At 41.7% G+C, this 20139-nt stretch overlaps 2 protein-coding genes across 3 annotated transcripts in view; one reads left to right on the plus strand and one right to left on the minus strand.

The window, feature by feature from the left end:
• The window catches only part of LOC136877313 (bile salt-activated lipase), a 325663-nt gene that overhangs the window by 265024 nt on the left and 40500 nt on the right, over nt 1-20139 (minus strand). Inside the window, exon 1 of one of the 2 annotated variants that reach the window (XM_067151248.2) lies at nt 8709-9174. The exons of the other annotated variant lie outside the window; for it this stretch is intronic. The gene's annotated coding sequence lies outside the window, so the exon portion shown is untranslated. Of the gene's footprint in view, nt 1-8708; nt 9175-20139 lie in introns of those variants that run through there. 2 annotated transcript variants of the gene reach the window in all.
• The window catches only part of LOC136877311 (zinc transporter ZIP5), a 170834-nt gene that overhangs the window by 94693 nt on the left and 56002 nt on the right, over nt 1-20139 (plus strand). Inside the window, exon 3 of the mRNA XM_067151245.2 lies at nt 18638-18895. Coding sequence (XP_067007346.2) covers nt 18638-18895 — 258 coding nt within the window. The remainder of the gene's footprint in view (nt 1-18637; nt 18896-20139) is intronic.

Below are 20139 nucleotides of genomic sequence, written 5' to 3' on the forward strand. Positions count from 1 at the left end.
CAGTCCGTGGCAAACGCTGTAAGATGTTTAGACTCTTCGGCAAGGGGAATTTGATTATAGGCCTGATTCAAGTCCAAGATGGTGAAGAACTTGGCCTTACGAAACCATGAAAAGCAAGAATGAAGGTCGGGAAGGGGCACAGATTGCAACACCACCTTCCGATTGAGAGCCCTGTAATCAATGACAGGCCTGAAGCCTCCTTGGGGTTTCGGGACTAGAAAAATAGGCGAAGAATACGCTGACTTAGAGGGCCTAATAATACCATCCTTCAACATCTGATCGATGATTTCTTTCAGAGCCTTCATTTTAGGTGGAGATAGCCTATACGGTGGAAAACGGACAGGAATTGAATCCGTGACCTCAATTTTGTATTCAATAAGGTCAGTAACACCAAGAGTATCAGAGAACACCTCGGGAAACGACTGACACAGTTTCCGAATACTATCAGCCTGCTCCTCAGGTAGATGTCTAAGGTCTAACAACATCTCATCCTGGGTAGGCGAAATAGATGAACATGATACAGAATTACACTTTAACAAGGGAATTCTACAATTGGACGCAAATTTGAATATGCACGACCTACTCTGGAGATCGAGCACAAGACCAGTGTGAGAAATGAAGTCCGCTCCCAATATGATGGGGCAAGACAAACGCTTGGCCACAAACAATTTGATCTTCCATGTAAACTTAAAAACCCGAATTTTGACATGTATGGAACCTAGAATTTCTAATGGAGATGAATTAGCCGAAACATATTGAACAGGAGAAGAGACATAGTCAGGGAGTTTACAAACAGATTTCAATTTAGAATACCAATCAGCCGAAATAATGGAACAAACACTGCCTGAATCTAAGAGAGCTGTTATAGGCTCGTTATTTAACTCAATCTTAAGAAAAGGAACAGGTGCGGGGGTATCCGCCGCAATCCTAAGACACTCTTTAGGGCATTCAAAAGATGAATTTGAAGGCTGGTCGTTCTCTGCATTTACAACCTGTTTACTAGGGGCTAAGTCTCGGGAAGATGGATTAGTCGGCTCAGCCGACGCCACTAGTCACTTTTTATTATTGGAATAGCTGGAATTTGCACCAGAAGTTGAGCAGGAGGGGGTGCTATTTGAGTTTGGGCAATTCTTGGCGATATGTGAGAAGGCCCCACACTTAAAACAGCCTTGTGATGACCCTACTCCATTCCTTGTCCCACTTGACTTGATCAGAGGACACTTATTCCGCAGATGGTCAGGCGACCCACAAGCATAACATTTACGGGGATTGACTGGTCGGCGAGGTGGAGGCCGAGTGTTACTAAAGGAAGGCGGGGGTTCTTTCGCCACACGCAAGGAATCGGCATACCTAACTCCTTCCGCAGAGACGGCTAATGCTTCCAGTTCAGAGAAGGTTTGCGGGCACGCCGCGAAACACAAATATGACCTGTAGGGTGGTGAAATCCCTTCAACAATAGCTTGCACGATCTGATCCTCAGGGAAGTGGAGAGCAAACACCCTAGTATAAAACTTAATATCTTGGATGAAGTCTGCCAGGTTTTCATCCAAGCGCTGTACCCGATAATAGTATTTCTGAATAAGGGAGGACCTGGCCCTAGCCGGGATGAAGTTAGCTAGCAAATGGGCGTGGAAATCCTCAATAGAGGATTGCTCGGCAATGGCTCTAACTATTTTGTCAGATAGAACACCAATAGCATAAGGATAGATAATTTGCAAAATTTGACATGGGGAAAGAGAAAACACAAGGGCATGATCCTGAAATTCCACTAGAAATCTTAAAAATGAAATTACGTCACTGGTGGTGTTGACGGAAAACTTAGAGATACCTCTAAGCAACATTGCCAATGGATGAGGCAAGCTGCTGAACCCAGGTGTCATAGTCGTTAAAGGTTTCAAGGGCAAGGAAGTTAATTCAGAGCGGATGTTACTCAATGACGCACGGCGTTCAGATTCGTTGTTCGATGGGGCAGAGATAGTTTGAGCAGCAACGGTTATCCTATTGACTTCTCCCTGAGGAGGCTCTTCCTCGTTACCTACATTCACCGTGGCGGGTTGATCAGTTTTGGGAGGAGCTTCGCCGGTTAGCAATTGAGTGACCTTATTAGACAATTCAGAAATAGTTTCAAGGAGCGTATTAGCTTGCTTCCTCTGAACGTCATTCACCTTTAGAGACAATAGATCATTAACTCTATTTGCAAAGTGATACAGCCTGCCTTGCACACGCTTAATTTGATTAGGAGATGGATCGTTTTCATCAAAAAAGCTGACTACCGATGCTAGCCCAGTAATATTCTCGACAATCGTGGAAAGAGAGTCGTCAATTTCTTTCTCTCCCAAATTGGGGATGGAAATGGGCAAATCAAGGGACTCTCTAAGCTTGTTAGTGTCTATTGCAACCGTGCCTCCAGATTGAACGTTTCTGATAGTTAACTCATATATCAACTCCTCTTTGCGCAAGTAGTTAAGGAGGAGAACATCGCGAGGGCCGGGCATGATGACAGAACAATTTTGAAAAACTCAAAAAATTCCTGCAACTGAGAAAATTGTTAGAGTTCGAATCAAAGCAATGTTTAGCCGTCAAAAGGGGCTAAATTGAGACCCATTCAACCACGCTCTGCTACCACTTGTTACCGAGTTTTTGTGGTAGTTAAGCATGAAAGAAGGTGCTGGGTGGTGAATAGGTCTCAAGCTACTAAAGAGAAATTAAATTTTAAAATTTAACAAGGTTATATTTTCTTTTCAAAATTAGGTAACAACAAATAGAACAGGTACTTAGTAGCCGAAATACAACTTGAAATGTACAATTACAGGGATTAAAGAATTTGGGCTTCGAGCCCTGAAAACACAATTCTTGAGCAACTAGCTGAACTTTACGATATACCAATTTTAACAAAAGGGGCAGAAGACCCCACTCAAACCCTGGAGCCTTTGCTCCAAATTACACAGCAAAGCCTCCTCGAGGCATACAACTCTCAGTTTTAGAAAAGAGCCACTCGCTCTTAAAGTTAAGCCTCTCCCAGGCCACACCAAACTCAACTTTCAAGTTGTCCTCAAAGGACATATACACAGGGGTAAAATACCCAACCTACTGAGGTCTATTAGGTGAGAAAAGATTAATACATGACCTCTAAAATACAACTTGAGAGGAGGCGAACTTGCACTCCTAATACACTTTGCTTTTAAAACCTAATCTGGCTCTGGGCCACTAACGCAAGGGCTAATCCCATACTACAGAGGTGACTTAGAGAAGAACACTTTACATTACATAAACGAAGAAAAGTTTGAGAAAATAAGTTCACCTCAAAACAAATGTGAGTGGGAGCTCGAGAGGGTTAGCACTCTCTATCCCAATATGTAACTTTACAAGAAAAAGAAGAAAAGAGTAGTTACATTTTAGGAAAAGGTTACATGATGGAAAACGCTTCGAACCCGCCGCGAGAGTTAAACTGCCGACCTAGCAAGAAAAGAAGATATTAATAGGCCATTACCTGGTAGTAGATCGCTGCCGAGGAAAGAGGCGCTTCCCGCCTCCTGCTATGTACTTAATACACTGAAAGATGGAACAGAAGTGGCCCGGAGACCCCAAAATCAGCAGTTTATATCCTCTCGCGGAAGATTCTAGGCGTTAGGGGAAATAAAACACCCTCCCACAAAATCTTTATTGGTTCGGGAAAAGAAACCCCTACATAGAGGAAAAAGAAACACATTATTGGTGGAAAATTAATTAAAGAAATTCGGGATTGGCTAGATCCAAACTAAGGGGAAAAAGAGGGGTATACAGCCAACTTAAACAATAACAGAAAGAAATTTAACAAGAAACAAACTTTTGAAATAAAAATTTCTCCAACAAAATAGTTCTTTGATTTCGCACTAGGTTGCACTATTGTAATTCTTCAGTAGTGTCCTCTAGAAGAGAAAGTTCCCACTTCTTACTTCAAGCGAAACAAAAACACATCAAAAGTGACACAGTTCAAAAACTCAAAATTTTCCACGTGGTGACATCTTCTGAGAAGGTAGAGAATTAATAGAATAGATAACGTTCAACCTTCCTCCAGAAGAGGAGTTTCAACTGGCGCAACTTTTAAATAAACAGAGTAGAGGTGTACCGCCCGGTACAATAATAATAATAATAATAATAATAATAATAATAATAATAATAATAATAATAATAATAATAATAATAATAATAATAATAATAATAATAATAATAATAATAATAATCTGTATAAACTCCAGGGTCGGCTTTTGCCTCGGACTCAGCGAGGGATCCCACCTCTACCGCCTCAAGGGCAGTGTCCTGGAGCTCCAGACTCTTGGTCGGAGATACAACTGGGGAGAATGACCAGTACCTCGCCCAGGCGGCCTCACCTGCTATGCTGAACAGGGGCCTTGTGGAGGGATGGGAAGATTGGAGGGGATAGGCAAAGAAGAGAGAAGGAAGCGGCCGTGGCCTTAAGTTAGGTACCATCCCGGCATTCGCCTGGAGGAGAAGTGAGAAAAAGGAAAACCACTTCGAGGATGGCTGAGGTGGGAATCGAACCCACCTCTACTCAGTTGACCTCCCGAGGCTGAGTGGACCCCTTACCATCCCTCTTACCACTTTCCAAATTTCGTGACAGAGCCGGGAATCGAACCCGGGCCTCCGGGGGTGGCAGCTAATCACGCTAACCACTACACCACAGAGGCGGTCAATAATAATAATAATAATAATAATAATAATAATAATAATAATAATAATAATAATAATAATAATAATAATAATAATAATAATAATAATAATGGCGTCTGGCCTCCGAAGAGGCCGGGTGCAGATCCTTTGAGTTGACGCCGTATAGGTGACCTGCACGTCTATTAGAATGGGGCCCTACCTGTGATGAATTCTAATGCTGAAGACGGCACACACACCCAGCCCCCGAGCCATTGGAATTAACCAATGAAGGTTAAAATCCCCAACCCGTGCAGGAATTGAACCCGGCACCCTCTGGACCAAAAGCCAGCACGCTATCCATTTTGCCATGGAACCGGACATCCAGTTGTAATACAAACAGTAAAACAAAGTCATCTTCGTACAGGCCATGAAGGCCCGGACGTGGAAGGCTTCCAGTAACCGTAACCTCGGCAGTTGGCGGGATAGAGTGGTTAGCTCTACACCCGGCCGCCTTTCCCCCCAGGAATTAACCTGGTACTAATTTTTGGTGTAAGTTAAATAAATCTGGTTGTAATGGTCACAGGAAATTAAAAAATTAACCGCCACGGTCGGATGATATCAAGAGTTGACCAAGGGAGGTCAGTTATTTAATAGAACATGAATATACTAGCGTAAATAAATGAAAGCAACGCCAGTCTCAGAGAAGAGCCCAGTGGAAGCAACTCCCAAGTTGAGAACCTCTAAGGATCACCCCCCCCCCCCCCCCGCTTTTTAGTCGCCTCTACGATAGACAGGAGACACCTTAGATGTATTCTGTTCTTCACCCTCAGGAATAGCTTAGTGGTGGTAGTGATTGTGGTTTCAAGGAGGAAATCAACCATTGTTCCCATTATTCTTAAAAATAATGCTCGAGGAAGAAGGGTTGGCTCTTCGAAGAGAAACTGAGACGATCAAAGATATCCTTAGAAAGTGAAAGCTCCTCTATGCCTCACACAGCTAATACCGTCAGACAATAGGAGAGATTTGATAGGAATTATGACGGAGTAAAGGCTGCCACAAGCATGTTAAGTAGAAATGATGTCAGATTCAAGAGGAGCCCCGTAGTCACCATTTCAACCTCAAAACTTGTGAGCTTGTATGGTGCAACGTGCCTGAATTTACTGACATGGGTCTCACGCATTCAAATGACTGCTGACTGCACCGGTATTAGAATCCGAAAACTTGAGCAAATGTGACGAGCGCCTAATCAACGACGTTTGGACCCGGTCGAATGGGAAAGAACTGGCTCTTCAGGTAAACTCTGTCAGTGGATGCCTGACTAGCGAGCTCAGTCGGGGTCCCAAAGGTTCAGGTTATTTTTTCTGATTAATTAATTTTATTTGTACCATGCAACTTCTTCGCCTTCTAATAAGGACTTTGTGAGGCCATCTTCGCACAAGCCATTAAGGTCTCAGGAGCAGTAGACATTCAACTGCACTAAATTTCACCAAGAAATGAGATAGGATGGTCGGCTCTGTTCAAGGCCGTCGTTCTCTACAGAACTTATGCTGATGCTCAGTCTGTTCTAGGTTGAATTGACTACAACGCTATGTGCTTATCCTGAAGTGATAGTCTCACCTTTAAATATCTCGACCTCTTGACAGTAAAGGGTAGTCTAAAGGAAACCCGAGTATTCACAAGTAAACCAAGCACGCCTGGTCACTCATCATCATCATCATCATCATCATCACTAGTGGTCTGCCTATCGGCAGGTCTTCGCATGAATTCTCCACGCTGTTCTGTCTTCAGCCATTCTCTTTGTCTTCCAATAGCTTCTGTTCACCTTTACACTGTCCACTAACTGATATCACTTCCTTCCTCTCTTCAGTTTCCCTTGTATCTTCCCTTTTAATGTTTCGGTTATTAAACACTTCGTCACTAAACAGGTTCATTTCTTCCGGTCAGTAATCTCAACAAGCATCTGTTAAAGATTCAATATTATTTGATAAAAGCTATTCATTAGTTCCGATTATGCAATGGAAATTATCTATCATTAAGATCGCAACCATCAAACTGATAATATAACAGTAAATATAAACAAGTTGATAGCTTCTGTAATTAGCTACCACTTATCAGATACAACCGTGCTGTGAACCGCTCGGTGTCATAAGAGCAATTTCAAGAATCATCGTGTTTCATAACTCGGGCGTAGTAAGTCGGGAAGAGGGACAGGAAAGGGCCAGGAGTGGGAAGGAAGTCCAGCATTTGCCTGGTATGAAAACGGGAAATCACGGGAAAACCATTTTCAGGGCTGCCGACAGTGGGGTTCGAACCCACTATCTCCCGAATACTGGATATTGCCTCACTTAAGCGACTGCAGCTATCGAGTACTAGATCAAGTTAGCTTTGAACTCCCCTCCTCTACTAATACCAGGGGCGTGGTGCCTACGTCGCCGGTGTCTGGCGGCAACATACAGGAAAATAGAAGTTAGGTATATTCCGAATTATCTTTAAAAAGGTTTACTGAAAACAGCATTGCCCAGTCTGTCCATCCGTTCTACTGGATCGATGTCCGACTCGTTGGCTGAACGGTCAGCGTACTGGCCTTCGGTTCAGAGGGTCCCGGGTTCGATTCCCGGCCGGGTCTGGGATTTTAACCTTCACTGGTTAATTCCAATGGCCCGGGGCTGGGTGTTTGTGCAGTCCTCAACATCCCTGCAAGTCACACACCACACATAACACTATCCTCCACCACAATTACACGCAGTTACCTACACATGGCAGATGCCGCCCACCCTCATCGGAGGGTCTGCCTTACAAGGGCTGCACTCGGCTAGAAATAGCCACACGAAATTAAAAATTTGCTTCATCTTTTTTACTCCGTCCGGAATTACCTACCAGTAAATCGTCAGGTATTGTTTGGTCTCTAAATTCAGTCAACTTTAAGTAATCCTAAAACCAAATCATTTAATAATCACTCCAATACTTTGCAAGCGAAGGTTTATCCTATCCCGCAATGCATTATATACTTAGCGGGATGCAAGTTAAGGAGCAAAGCTTTACGTAAATATACCGGCGAAGCTAAACGATTAAAAATGGCGGCGACTATAGGCAAACCTGAAATTTCAACCAAACTTAGTACACATCACTTAATACTGCAAAAGTTCAGTTAGACTTACCATCATCCAGTGCACGCGTCTAGGCGCGATTGCACTGTCATTTGTTTCTCTCTCACTCACGTCTCGTGTTGGGCGTGATCGTGCGGTTGACAGAGTTGCCAACTGTTCATATAAAGAATTAGTCCTAGTGCAACGGCGCTACTTTTGAATTTACGAATCTCGTACGGTGACAAAGCCATTGTTCTCGATACGTTAGGGTAGGTTAGTGACAAAGCCATTGGTCTGGATTGGTTAGGCCATTGGTCTGGATGAAGCAAAGAGGGTCTGGGGGCGTAAGCCTCCAGGTTAGAAGCCGCGAAGCGGCTCTTGGGCCTCTAGTATCCTGCGTGACACCTCCGTTGGTCTGGGTTGGTTAGGCCATTGATCTGGATCAAGCAAAGGGTGTCTGGGAGCGTAAGCCCCGGGTTAGAAGCCGCGAAGCGGCCCTTGGGCCTCTAGTACCCCGCGAGAGACCTCTATTGGTCTGGACACGTTAGGGTAGGTTAGTGACAAAGCCATTGGACTACGATCAGTCATAGGGGGATGTGTGTTTCTTGTGCGCGGGTTGATAACGGAATTCATTTCACTTCATTGCTGGGAGTGACGTCATATCCCATTGAGTCTCGCCCAATGGAAATGCTGGTACGTAGTTAGGCGATGGACTATGGCGCGTGATAATTTGTATTAGGTTATAAAAGCAAAATTATTTCTGGAGGGCGGTGGGTGGGTTCTTGGCTGTCGCAGTGAACACATATCTCCTCTAAAAGGTATTACAGTTAACATTTCTAACATCTAGCATCCTTATCATGCTACAGGGCGCCAGGAAATGTTCTCCGCAGCGCCTACGTGCTACTGCGCGAGGTGGCATCAGCTGCCGCTTGTATCAAAACGAAACAAACAAACAGTAAACTTTGTACTCACCACATCAATTCATAACAGATGCTGGAAGTGTTGTCCTTGTGTTAGAAGATAGACTTCTACACGTCTGCACATATTGTCGAAGACTTTCACTAAAGTGTCTTGTATAATGGACTGAACATAATTAATGATATTCACTTTAAGTTCATCAATCCTTTTTCGTCTGTTAAAACCGCAGGCCTGCCTATTCCCGGTACACCGTGAACTGAGCCAGTCACACGAAATGTACTTATCAAATCCCGAACGGTATCCCAGTTTAGAAACTTTGAATTAGGAAACCGTGCCTGAAATTTAATTTTTACATTTTCTGTAAACCGATCGCCTTCGCGAAAAGCGTATTCCACCAAAAAAGCTCGCTCTTCAGTAGTAAACATTACCGCTTGTATCCTGTTGCACTATTCAAATAATCTATCTGAATGCTCGCTTAATGCAATACACACTGACGATTTCGACAGCCCACAGCTGTGGTGGCCTTCGCTGCACTGCTATCCTGTTGACCTTGGCCTCTCGGCGAGTGAGGGTGACAAACATGACACCGTTCTGCCAACTAAACTGCTGATGTTTTCTCACGCAGCAGCAGGTAGGCACTGCGGAGAACATTTCCTGACGCCCGTTATAAAAGTGTGGTAAGTCATTCTGAATGTCTACCCTTAATACTATCTGAAGAGAAATACTGTGGGCGTAAGACACATTTATCACCCCTAGGGGTTGAGTGGGGAGGGAATGGCATGTAAAAATAATCGAAAACGACCTATATCAGTGTTGAATCCATAGTTTTCGGGGTCGCTGAGTAGAATAGTGACACTCCGGATGACATTTAAGTTCAAGTTCGGCCACCATCGACATGAGGGGTGAGAAGGGATGAAAAAGAAAACGTCCAAAATAACAGAGGTTATGTATGTAGCCTATGTGTGTATGTTCCAGCACAGCTGCTAACCAAACTTGATGCGCATATGGCTTACTATCTGGAGGGATTGGGAGAGAGTGGCAGGTAAAATATTAGTGCCGAATCTATACTTTTCAGTGTCACTGTGACACTAGTGATGCCGTTTAAGTCCAAGTTCAGCCTCCATCGGCATGCGGGTCATAAGAGGTGAGAAAGAAAATATAAAAAATGGCTGAGATTAGTACTGAATTTTCGGTTTTGGGATTCTTAATGCTGATTGGCGACAGTCCCAATGACAGTTGAAATCGTGTACATCATATCCATAGCATGACGTGTAAATACGTAGAGTTATCACTTATTTTTATTTTTTAAAAGGACCAATTACTTCCCAAACAATCTGGGCTGCCATATTGACAAAGTTCCACGCGAAACAAAATAAACTAAAACTAAAGCCTTAAATTAACCACACAGCAGTAAATCTAAAGCTACAAAATAGTTCGTAAAAACCGAGCGTGTGGCTGGGCGGTTTGGGTCGTTGCTGTCAGCTTGAAATCGAAAGGTATGGGGCTCGAACCTCACTATTGGCAGCTCTGAAGGTGGTTATCCGAGCTTTCTTATTTTCATATTAGGTAGACACCAGGAAATTAATTAAAGCCACGGTCGCTTCCTTTCCACTCTTAGCCCTTTCCTATCCCATCGTCGTCATAAGACCTATCCGTGGCGGTGCGACGTAAAGCTGGTTGTAAAACACAATGTTCGTAAATTATCACTCAACGTCACAATAAAGAAATCTACAAAAGTCACTTCATACATAATTAGCAGGTAATACAAATCCTAAAAGTAAACGTTTAGAAAAGTACCCGGGCAGTGCATGGAGCAATTTAATATCAAGGCACGTTATCTGACCTATTTACAATGAATGCTGCGGAACACCACGGGTCCTCTAGTATAATTTGTATTTTCTATCAACAATCTAAATCCACAAATTCCCGTAACACATGTCAGAAAAGATACGATTGCCAACTAGTACATACACAAAATGTCTTCAATGTCTTCTACGTATTTACACGTCATACTATAGATATGATGTACACGATTTCAACTGCCATTGGGACTGTCGCCAATCACACGTTGCCTGAACGGCAAACTCGCCCAGGCTGGGTCTCAGTGCTATGGTGAGCGTGTGTCGCGCTTAGTGCCGTGCATTATTTGCCAGTTAGACACAAAGTAAATGGTGTTTTTCTTTTTTTTTCTTTTTTTTTGCTAGGGGCTTTACGTCGCACCGACACAGATAGGTCTTATGGCGACGATGGGATAGGAAAGGCCTAAGAGTTGAAAGGAAGCGGCCGTGGCCCTAATTAAGGTACAGCCCCAGCATTTGCCTGGTGTGAAAATGGGAAACCACGGAAAACCATCTTCAGGGCTGCCGATAGTGGGATTCGAACCTACTATCTTCCGGATGCAAGCTCACAGCCGCTCAGCCGCGCGCTTCTACGCGCACGGCCAACTCGCCCGGTGGTGTTTTTCTTCCTTCCCATACACTCCCCAAGCATCGCTTCTGAATTGATTTGTAAAGTATTCTCCTTTGATTTGTGACTGTGTCATAGAGAGCCTTTTAAACCGTTTCTTAGGATCACGGAGCAAAGTAACATTCATTCGAATGGCAAACCAACTTCTGAATTAAAAGACTTGAAGACCATATCACATGTAGGTTTCGAAAGACATTTCAATGTATCGTGCTATACAGAATCACCGTGGCTGTGCATATATTTTGGTAACATTTTCCAAAATGACAAATATGCACATTTATTATCTATATTCTTATGATTAGGCCTATGTTATTCTTCGTATAATTCTACACATTGGATGCTGTATTTGGAAAAAAATATTCCCATACAACGCTGGAAAGAATTTCAACCTCTCCTCGATTCTGTCAGTTTCGAACCTGCAACACCCAGGAAATTCCCAATCTACGCCATTGATTAATGCAACGCTCTCAACGCCATTTCCACTTTCCTGATAGGCACTCTGGGGGATCTCGCACTGTTCTTGCCTCTTTAGTTAACTTAAATCGTCATCCTTTCGGGACTGGGCTGAGTAGCTCAGACGATAGAACACTGGCCTTCTGTCTCCAGGTTGGTAGGTTCGATCCTGGTTCAGTGCGATGGTATTATAAGGTTCACAAATAAGCCATCTTCGTGTCGGTAGATTTTCCACCACGTTAAAGGACTTCTGCGGGACAAAATTCTGTCACCTAGGCGTATCCGATAACCGTATAAGTACAGTGGTTAGTGGGACGTAAAAGCAGTACCATTGTTATCGTCCTTTCAGGGAATCGGTTTGGGGAATTAAAGAAGTCTGGTGGAGCTAGGTCAGGTGAGTATGGTTGATGATGAAGCACTGTTGTTTTCATGTTAGCCAAAAATTGATGATACCAGTAGTTTAGCGTTTGATCCTAAGTAGTAGTAGTAGTAGTAGTAGTAGTATCATCGTGCCTTATCCGGTCCGGGTGTTGGTGATCATCAAGCCTATTGTAGTTTTGTTCATAAATCTTCGGGAGAGCTCGGTAGATGAAATTCCAAACCATTGACAGAGGTTTCCCAGCCAGGAAATCCGACGCCGTCCAAGACCTTTTTTCGCAAATATCTTGCTTTGCATGATGAGTTGGAGTATTCGATATTTCTCCTCGTTCCGCGTGACGTGTCAGAAATATTCTAATTTCAGTTTCTTCAAGATGTTCGTTCTGTATCTTGGCCAATGCCCTGCAGGACGCATGTGGTCACGTGGTCTATCGAAGCAGCCTTCTATAGACCTACATTTCGAACACCTTTATTCTCTTCTCAGTTGATTGTGTTAGTGTCCACGCCTCTACTCCGTACAACAGAGTTGGATAAACATAACATTCGATGATGAGCAGTTTGATCGATAGGCTCATATACAGTATTTGGAGCACAGTATGAATGGCGATTTCTATCCGAGCTTTGATTGCTGCCTCGGCGTCCTACTGTGTACATAGACTTGTTCCTAGGTAGTGCACAACTTCATTGATATCAAAAATAGACCGACAACAACACTTCCACATTTGACTTGACCATCCGCACTTTCCTTGGTCTCGGCGAATCGCCATGAACTGCTTTCATCATTTGGTACGTCTTCGTAGCAGAAGCGAATGTTGATACGCTGCTCGTAATATTCAACATCTCGACGATCACAACACATACTCAGCACAGTCGCAAACTAAGAGCTGCTGAGGGATAATAATTGCTTCAGAAATACTCGGCAAGTTACTAAGGAAGGATAACACTACTACTACTACTACTACTACTACTACTACTACTACTACTACTACTACTACTACTACCAGAAATCACTAAGACTACGCATCTGCGTGGCATTTTCTAAGTTCGTTTATATTTTGAAATGGCCTCGTGCAGTTATGTGATCTGGCTGTTGTTAATCAATGATATTTTCGGCGTTCTTATCTAAGAAGTAGTGTTTACCTCTCTTTGCGATTCTGGTATCATAATTTGTCAATCTTACGTCTAATTAACCCAACAAGGAAACACAAACCTCTTCAGTCTGATTCTAAAAACAATAGAAGATAATATTGATAGCCTGAAGTGTTTTGAATTAGTCAGCCTCGAACTACCAAGGTTATTAAACAAGACACTTTGGGAAAATTCTAGAGTTGTAACGGAGCTTTTACGGTTCAAGGTCCTCTAAAAGATACTGATCGAATTATGTAATTGCTGATAATCACAAATAATTGTCCAGATCAGCCATAGGCAGACTCTAGGGGAGGTGAAGTTGACAGAATTCAGTCACCTATCTTACTTGTTGCTTACACCTGGAGGACGACGTCTTCCATTGCCTTCTCCTGCGTCTAATATTGACATGCAGTTATTGTACAGTCATAAGTATCCGTTTAGGGACAAACAATACAAAAGTGTTCGCATATATTAAAAAAAGAAAACTGTAGATAATATTACTGTTTTCGTATAAAACAAACCATAACCAAGAAATCTAAATATATTTTCAGTATTGTAAACAACAAAATAAAATAAAGTTACAGATCACTTAGAAAAGAGGTCCCAAAATCACTGTCATCTCCTCTTTCTTCACATCCTTTTACCCACCTCCTTCCTCCATCACATCTTCCCAACCCGTCGGCACCTCTTGGCTAGAGAGAGGGCGTAACCCTCTAGATGGCCCACCTCACTCCTTCAGGGTGGGGAATGAAAACTTCGTCGTCGTCGTCGTCGTATCCATTTAGAAATTCACTCGAAAGTAAATTACGTGTAGCTATCTCTACAGATAGGCCTACTATAAAACTCACTGTCTGTCTGCCTTGGTGTCTGGCCATAACTCGAGAACAGCTGGACGGATTTTTATGCGGTTTTTACTCTTACCTAGAGGATCTCCAGGGAAAGGTTTTGGAGAATCAAATATTGAACTGTGTTGAAAGAAAACTGAGGAATATTAATTTCTGCGAAGAAACTGTTAAAGATATCCGTAGATTATGTTCGAACGAATTGTACAGCATAAAATGTTCTACTAAAAGGTCCCTGGGACCCCATACCTATCTTTAAAAGTTCGACCACAATTAAAATGTTTATGTTTGTTATAGGTACAAACCTTGTGCTAGATACGGAAAGAGCATTCTATAACTCGAGAACCACTGGAATGCTTTTCATTCAGTTTTCGCTGTTCCCTGAAGGATCTCCAGGGAAATGTTTTTATGTATTAAATATTAAACTGTGATGGAAGGTAGTAGAGCAGTAATAGTTTCTTGTACCTCTCGAAGAAAGTGACGCCAGGTGAAAATTTTATCGGCTTACGCTGCCTTTAAAGATATTCACAAACTATATGGATAGCGAAAGTAGAGCATAACAGTTCTACGAAAAAAGCCCGTGGGACCATTTACCTATCGTTAACATTTCTGCAATTACATTTCTTATGTTTGTTAACGGTAGAAATCACGCGCCAGTTAGGCCTATAGGAAGAGCATTCTATAACTCGAAAACCGCTGGAAAGATTTTTATGCAGTTTTCGCTGTTCCCTAGAGGATCTCCTTGGGGAATTTTTCATGTATTAAATATTGGAATGTGATGAAAGGTACAAGAATATAAACTTAGCAACTAAGAGAAATTGACGGCATGCGAAGACCTCGGCTTACGCTGCCTAAACCGTTAAAGACATCTCCACAAACTGCACGCGTAAGAATTGTTGAGCATAAAAAGTTCTACAAAAGATTATGGATGGCCACATACCTATCTTGAAAAGGTCACCCTTAGCTCCGTTTCCTAAGACGGGGTCGGGGGTGAGATGATATGAAATTATATGGCACTTTTTTTTACGGCCATTGCCCTTTCTGACGTCAACGTCGCTTGAGGTGTTAATCAAGATTAAATGAATAATGGTGAATGAAATTGGGCAAAGAAGTGGATGTGGCCTTTGAGTAGGAACTGTCCTGACATTCGCCTGGAAGTGAAAATGGGAAACCACAGAAAACCTTTCTCAGGACTGCCGACGGTGGTGCTCGAACCCACTCGTCTCCCGAATGCAAAACTTGGCTCTATAGCCGTGCTGTACAAAATAACAGCTTTTATATTTGTTAAGAGTAGAAACCCTGCACTAGGCACGAGAAGAGCATTCCCGATACTCGGCTTAAACCATTAAGTGTATCCTCAAACTGTGTGTGTAAGAATTATCGAATAAAAAACGTTCTATGAAAAATTCCACGAGACCACATATGTATAAGGAAGCCCTCAACCAAGCAGTTCACTTTTCGTCCATATGAACCAAATTATTTTTCAAGAATTATAGGGGCAGAATCATTATTTCCACGTGACTGGAGAGGAAAGCAGGAACTAATACTGTATTAACAAACTGCAAATAATACCATTGCAACTTCTGTATTTTCAGAAATAATAATAATAATAATAATAATAATAATAATAATAATAATAATAACAATAATTGATACAGAAATACCGTGGGGCACAGAGGAGTAAGAAGGCGCGGGCATGAATTGGTGAACAGAGAAAAGGTCAAATCTTAATTTAAAACTGTAAAATCTGAATTTTTTCTTTCCCTTCTTTTTTAAACTTTTTAAACAATAACATATATCAGTTGAATAGACAGAAGGGGAGCTCTTCAGCTCTTATAACAAAGTTATTTGAAACCTAGGTACAATAAACATAATGATATTTAAAGAGATGAGTCAGGTAGCTCAAACGTTACACTATTACCAAGAGCACTACTGCTCCAATCATACACAATTAAGGAGACGGGGCTCCAAAATTTACCACATTCGGAAGAGCGTCTTTACTCCCCACAATTACCTAGGAGACTACTCTCCAAATTTTACAAGATTCAAGCCTCTCCAAGGCACAGTTTAACGTTTACATTAGGTTTAATATAACCACTTTCCACTGTCTTATTCGCTCGACAATCTAAGTTACATTTCAATAAGAATAGTTAAATATTAACAGACGCAATAAGTGCTCATTCTACCTGGCCTTAGTGAAAAAAGGAAAGATTTAATATGACGGCCGAAATCCAAAATGTTAGGACGCGAACTCTTGGACTCCTTTGAAGTTCACTCGAAAATTCTTAAAACCCTACGTGGGCTTAAGGCCCGAAGTTACAGAAGCTAAACCTATGCTACGGAGGTGACTAGGTGGAGAGAAAATTGTAAATTACAAAAGGAAGAGATAAATGTTTAAAGTTTACGAAATCATAGTCACCCTAATACCAAGTTGAATACGAATTGAAAGAGGATTCAAACTCTTTATTCCCTAAGTTAGAATAAAGTCCTTAGACTTATTTGAAAATTTACATTGAATTACATTCCGAAAGACTTTTGAAACCTTTCCCTCATGTTAGCTTTCGGAGGCTGTTACATGATTAAAAGATGTCTGCCATTACCTTGAGCTGGTGGGCCTTCCGACGATGAGCGAGGCTTGCCCCCCTGCCTCCGACTCATTCTAAACTTCTTAAATGGAGCGATGGAAAAGCCAACATTGCCCAAAAGGTCCTAGCTTTTATAGCGGAGAGGAAGGTTCCAGAATTCTCTGGGCCGAAGCCCTGTACACATCCAAAAATCCTATTGGTTAATTAAATAAATATAAATAATTCTTGACTGGCTAAAATTTTAAGCAGGCGGGAAGAGATAGAAGTTCTAGTAACCTTAGAATCCCAAGAACAATCTACAAACAATTCAGTTTAAAAAACTTATGAATAAAAAAAATTATCTTGAAAATTAATTGTCCATCCTCTCACCAGAAGGGGCACATAAGTCGATAGTAGAGACATCTGACGATAAACGTTCAAACTTCTTCCAACACACAGTTTGAAGTACACGCTACAGATGGCCTTCTAAAAGGCGCTCAGTTTAAATGCACGGAGAGGGTGTAGCTCCGGTATAGGCTAATAATAATAATAATAATAATAATAATAATAATAATAATAATAATAGAATAAACATTTATGGGCCTAATACTGTGCCTTGTGGGACACCCTTTATTTTCTTCATCGGTGTGCTTAGAGATTGATTAATTTTGACATACTGTACTCGATCTGTCAAGTAACTCTCAGGCAAATCCATCATATTGCCCCTAAAGCCGTATTTTTCCAGTTTCCGAAAGCGCAAGCAGTGTGAAACACTATCAAATGCCTTTTCAAGGTCGAGAAATATCCCTGTGGAGAATATAATGATAATAATAAATTATTAATAAAATTAATTAATATGTATTTATTAATCTTGGTTTAGTTTGAGAGAAGGCTTCCTAACCTTCACTACACCAAGCAAAATAAGGCAAATAAATAAATAAATAAATAAATAAAAATATATCATTATCATTATTATTATTATTATTATTATTATTATTATTATTATTATTATTATTATTTCTTTTATTTCGTTAGGGCCATCTATGGACCACGGTGCTTGTTTTAACTGTTTCTTGATGTCATCGTCGTTGCTTGCCACAATTGGTGTTCTTAGCGGTTGGTTTGGCAGCTGTTTTCTTGTTGGTACCTCGAGCTTTTCTGATGGCCCAGTAGTCCTTCATTTTCCGGCTAAATTCAATCTTACGCTCCTCAGACCATTTCCTGGTCTCGTCTTTTGGTCTGTGGGTAACTTCTGTGAGGGATGTTACAAAGGATTTAGTTTTAAGAGTTGTATGATAGTTACTCCGATCAGCTATGTCATTTTGAATTATATGGAGTTCCGAATGGTCCTTCTCCCCTTGCTTCATCCACACGAATCCAGTAGCTTTGCCCTTGTTAGCAGCTTTTAAGATCCTATGGGATAACCTATTTGAGTCCATTCTGGATAGGTGACCGTAAAAAGACAGTCGCCTTCTTCTGATGGCATCTATGAGATTTTCTTGGTGTTTATATAGCTCACGATTTGGTTGATACCATCGGCTTCCATCTGGTAAAATTCTTGGTCCCACTATCCGTCTCAGGAACTTTCTTTCTTGTACCTCGAGGGCTCTTAGTGGGGTCTTCTTAGTTAAATATAGACACTCTGCTGCATAGAGGACTGAAGGTCTGAATACTGCATTGTAATGTCTTAGTTTGACATTCATCGACATTATTATTATTACAACAATAATTCAGTACGAGTAAGTAAGTTATTTCAATACACACAACGACAATGTTTGAAAAGGGCATGTCTAGAAAATGAAATATGTATAGGTTTTAAAATCCAAGTATTTAAAGTTTTAGTATCAATGGGGTTTAAACAGACCCCAAGTAAGCTACGATGGTTAAAACAGAAATTACCACAGTACAGGCATTCTGCAGTAATTTATCGAATGGCCAGCGAATATTTTCTGAATCTAGAAGGGATCCACGATGAAGTGTTTATTGTGGTAATTGTTGTAATTATGGACAAATCAAAGAGATTAACAGCCTCTTGGACCTACGATCAGAATAACATTTCATAAATGATCCGTGTTTAGGAGATCTTCAGTATGCCACAACCAAACACCTCAGGAAAATGATAATATAGAGTGTACGAACGTTTATGTTTTAGGAGATGTTGAGAGTGCCTTGGAGCGGTTGGCGCAGGAACATCATGAAGACGCCACCCTGAACATCAAACCTGTGCCTCCACCTCGCCGTTGTCTGTCGCCTCAAGATATTCTTGTCACATTCGGTCTGGAGCCGCATCATTCTGTCATGATCTCTCCAGTTCGCTTCCTGCACATGTGTCCAGTTATCGTTTACGAACTTGATCAGCGTTCTTGCTACGAAGAACAACACGATGGAGAAACTCTCAATAACAAATCACGTGAGTATGTTCCGTAAATTTCTGATTATAATGTGTATTCTAGGATGGTGGTATCCGTCCTCTTACACAATTATATTTCCCTTTCTATGGGTGTGGGGGGTACCAGAGGCGCACCAACGGGGGAGGTCCATAGGTCCGGGCCATCAACCTCCAGCGAGAAACCAACATAATATTATTTTGTCATATTTTTTATATGAGTTTACAAGGGAAAGAGAAGAATTTTAATTCTGTAATGCTTTTCGTGCTGAGTTAAAATGTATTTATAGCTTTCACTATGCAATGTATTATTGTGAAGACCAGAATTTTCTTAGTCTGATGGTAAGTTATCTTAAAAATGTATAGCAAGAAAAATAAAATACCGTACCGAGCAAGTTAATCGCACGGTTTGGGTCACGTAACTGTAGGCTTGAATTCGGGTGATGGTAGGGGGGAGGGGGATCGAACTCCGCTGCCAGCAACCTTGAAGATGGTTTTCTGTGGTTTCCCATTTTCACTCTAGGCAAATGCTGTGGCTGTACCTTAATTAAGGCCACAGTCGCTTCCTTCCCAGTCCTTACATAAAGTTGGAATTCAAGAGGAAAAATTGGGGCAAATATTCTTTTACAGGAAGGGGAGTTAGGAATTGGAATAACTTACCAAGGGAGATGTTCAATAAATTTCCAATTTCTTTGAAATCATTTAAGACAAGGCTAGGAAAACAACAGATAAGCAATCTGCCACCTGGGCGACTACCCTAAATGCAGATCAGCATTGGTTGATTGATAACCATTCCCTATCCTATCGTTGCCATATGACCTGTCTGTGTTGGTGCAACGTAAAGTAAATTGAAAAAAAAAAAAGGCTTACATGAAATTTTCCAACAGGGGTAACTTCGGAAGGGCGCTGGACCCTTGGATCTCCCCCCCTCACCCTCCATAAATACGTCTTTGGTCTCTATGGAAATTGAGCACGTCAACAATTTCAGCCCGATTAGTCCTGTAGTTCCGGCGTGATTGAGCAAGGAACAAACTGATGTCATCTCATTTCGCAAGCAATATCTTTGCGCCTCGCAATACCGTTGTGTCACAATGTTGAGGCGAGAAATAACGACCCGCAGCACAAGCATCATTTAGAACTAAAATTCTTTGACATAGTTCATGCAATACTGAACCTTAGATGACAGAACCTGTCTGGTCAGAGTTCTAGGCTGAAATATTATCACATAGCGGTTTTTCTAGACGCAACGACGATATATTTTCAGGTCA

Source organism: Anabrus simplex, chromosome 7, assembly GCF_040414725.1.
Source record: "Anabrus simplex isolate iqAnaSimp1 chromosome 7, ASM4041472v1, whole genome shotgun sequence".
Taxonomy (NCBI): domain Eukaryota; kingdom Metazoa; phylum Arthropoda; class Insecta; order Orthoptera; family Tettigoniidae; genus Anabrus; species Anabrus simplex.